This window comes from Ovis aries, chromosome 1, assembly GCF_016772045.2.
Source record: "Ovis aries strain OAR_USU_Benz2616 breed Rambouillet chromosome 1, ARS-UI_Ramb_v3.0, whole genome shotgun sequence".
Lineage (NCBI taxonomy): Eukaryota > Metazoa > Chordata > Mammalia > Artiodactyla > Bovidae > Ovis > Ovis aries.
The window spans coordinates 97,909,202-97,911,997 of record NC_056054.1 but is presented as its reverse complement, the minus strand read 5'-3'; the positions used below and the strand labels follow the sequence as shown (position 1 = coordinate 97,911,997).

Here is a 2,796-nt window from a genome sequence, read left to right as displayed (position 1 = left end):
CCAGATGGTTACCTAGCACGCTGGGTCCCCTCCTTCACTTCTCTCTGAGTCTGAGCCCCAAGCATCTCCTTTCTGTGAGCTCTGGCATCTTCAACTTCTTTTGTGGTTGAGAACCCTCTAGTTGTTCCCAACAGTAGAGTCAGAATTCCAGTTTTTGTCATCCCTCAGTGCTGATTAAACTAATGTGACTTTGCTTGTCTAATCCCCATATATTGGGTATCTCCTCCCACTCTGGCTACCCCTTCTACCACATCCTGGCAGTATGTCTTCGTCTTTATTGGATCTGAGGCCAGAACCTACCCTTATGGAAATCAACCTGGGAGCTTGGTTGCAGCTGGCAAAGTGCAAGCAGGACTTCAGAGACCTCACAGAGAAATTCCTCATATCCCAAGCTACTGCCTCCTGGCCATTAGCTACAAGAAATACAGTGTCTTTGGGAGTCATGGTCACCAATGCAATGAATGATCACTCTCTTCCTTAAAATACAAGTCTCTCAGAGGATTGGTCTCCATTTCCTAATTATTTTAATTCCATCCTGACCACAATCAGGAAAGGTAGTAGTGGCTCTTTTGCCTTCAGTTTCCTGGGGCTGGTAAAATGGAGGCACAAGTGGAGCCTTTTCCACGTTGCTGGGACGTGCAGGGTGAGATTAGAGTTAAAATTCAGACAGTGGAGTTCAGGTGCTTGTGTCAGGAGAAAAACTAAGCTGTGTTGACTGGAATCTTTCTGTTCTATATCTGATCCTGCATGACTCCTGGCTGAATCTGGGACTAATGAACTACTTCAGTTCAAGGTTCTCTGAGTTCCATTGGCAAAGTCCTGTGCTAGTTACACTGGGGTAACGTGTGGTTAGACACTGTAAGAAGGAGGATATATGATTTAAAGGAGCTTCAGGATGAGTCTGCTTCTCATTGAAACCATGGTTTCTGTGATGCCATCAAGACAGAGGCTCCTGGTGAGAAAGAAGCTGAGTTTTCTGAGTGTGCAGGTTCTCCTTCCTGAGTCAAGAAATCTATGTGACTCTGCGGCAAGATTGAAGGTGTTTCTGGTGAAATCAGACAGTCTGCTCTTGCCCCCGCCCCGCCCCAACGTGAGCTGGTGAAACTTTGGTGATATATGTTGACCAGGAGTCGGGAAACCTGAGTCTGCTACAAGATGGGTGACCAACATGAGACTGATGGTAAGTGAGGAGATCACCAACCCCAGTAAAAACCCAGGCAGAGTGTGAGGGCCCTTTGCACCCACAGTCAGCCTGGTGATTGGAATCATTTTGCCTGTTCAGTAAGAGGGCCTTTGGAGTAAGGAAAGAGTCAAGACCAGGGTACATGCACAACAAAGGGACGAGAGGAATCTTAACAACTTGTGTGTGTCACTTCTACAGTCATTTCAGTGAAGCAATGAGGGAGTCAAGGAAAATGACAGACACAGAGACAAGGAAGAGGTCACGGCTCCAATTTTAGACAGTGAAAGGATGACCTTTGGGAAAGCACAAACTAAGTTTTATTTACACTACGTTATGATAGTAACAAAATTCTAGGTGAGAAATTGTGAGAAGTAGTAGAAGAAGAAATGTCTCACCGGGACCTTGGTGTGGAGGTCACCACAGCACAGTGGAAAGACGTGGACTCTGGGCCAGGCTTCCTGGGCTCACATCCCTGTTGGGAACCTTCCTGTGTCTCTGTTTCCTCCTGTGTCTGTGTGGTGCTGTAGTAGTAACTATTGTTTGAGTTGTAGTGAATGCTGAGTAAATCTGACAAAGCCCTGACCGTTGCCCGGGGTAAATACACTTAGTTCATAGTTCTACTGTGCCTAATAACACAGACTTTCTCAGTGTTTGGCATATCTCCTTCAGGTCTGTATGGTTTCATGTATTCTATTACACAAGTGTGTCCGGCAAATTTTATACCTTGAGACACTTGTTCATTACTGAAATCCCAGCAGGAGGAACCAGCAGTCCTGTAGTCCTCTGGGGGCCTTCCACCACAGGAATCGCCACCGCAGCCCTGCTCAGTGTCTCACCTAAGAGCTGCAGGTCTTGGTTCCAGTGGCCCAGGATTCAGGGTGAGTCTCAGGGGATATGAATTCTGAATTTGTCCATGGCAGTTCATCCTATTTATGGTCTGTGCCTGGGAGCTTCTTTCCTCCCACCTCTACAATGGGAGTAACCTCAGTTCAGACACTGAGGAATCAGATGTGGAAACCATTCCATTGAGACTGAAGAAGGAGTTACATCCACCACTGAGGTGGCCCGTCCTCTTCCCTGAAGGCAGTGACCACAGCAGCAAGGCCAGCTTTCCCTGAGGCCATGTCTCTCTTTCCTCAGAGTGTGAAGCATGTAAGGACATCGTTGAATCCGTGCTGGGGAGGCTGCTGTTTGAGGTGCGGAGGCCAGCAGAGAAGCCAGCAGAGAAGCCAATGCTTGATGAAAGGCTGAGGTAAGGAGGGCAGGGATGATCACAGCGAGCACAGGGCACAATATTATCAAATAGGTGGAGAACACCAGTTGGTGAATTATGGATTCCAGGTGTTATTCAGGAAGTAATTTACTTTTTGCTTTTAAATAAATTACTGACTTGAATCTCATCATAAAATTCACTACATTCAAGTGAACCAGTGGCACTTGGCTAATTCACAATGTTATGCCATCAATACCTTATTTGCCTTTAAACCACAACCCCCTCTGACTGACGACATCCTGGAATCCTTTCTCGACCCTGTCATTCTTACATTCTTTTCAATTCACCCGCTGTGCTTGTCCACACTCTATATCTGGCTGTGTGTCATTCACTGGACAGT

General features: G+C 46.7%; 1 protein-coding gene across 1 annotated transcript in view; it reads left to right on the top strand.

Moving 5' to 3' along the window:
• The first annotated feature begins 1,933 nt into the window (after nt 1–1,933).
• LOC114117240 (neuroblastoma breakpoint family member 4-like) overlaps nt 1,934–2,796 on the top strand; it is a 32,571-nt gene continuing 31,708 nt past the window's right edge. Inside the window, exon 1 of the mRNA XM_042253293.2 lies at nt 1,934–2,435. Coding sequence (XP_042109227.2) covers nt 2,416–2,435 — 20 coding nt within the window. The 5' untranslated portion in view covers nt 1,934–2,415. The remainder of the gene's footprint in view (nt 2,436–2,796) is intronic.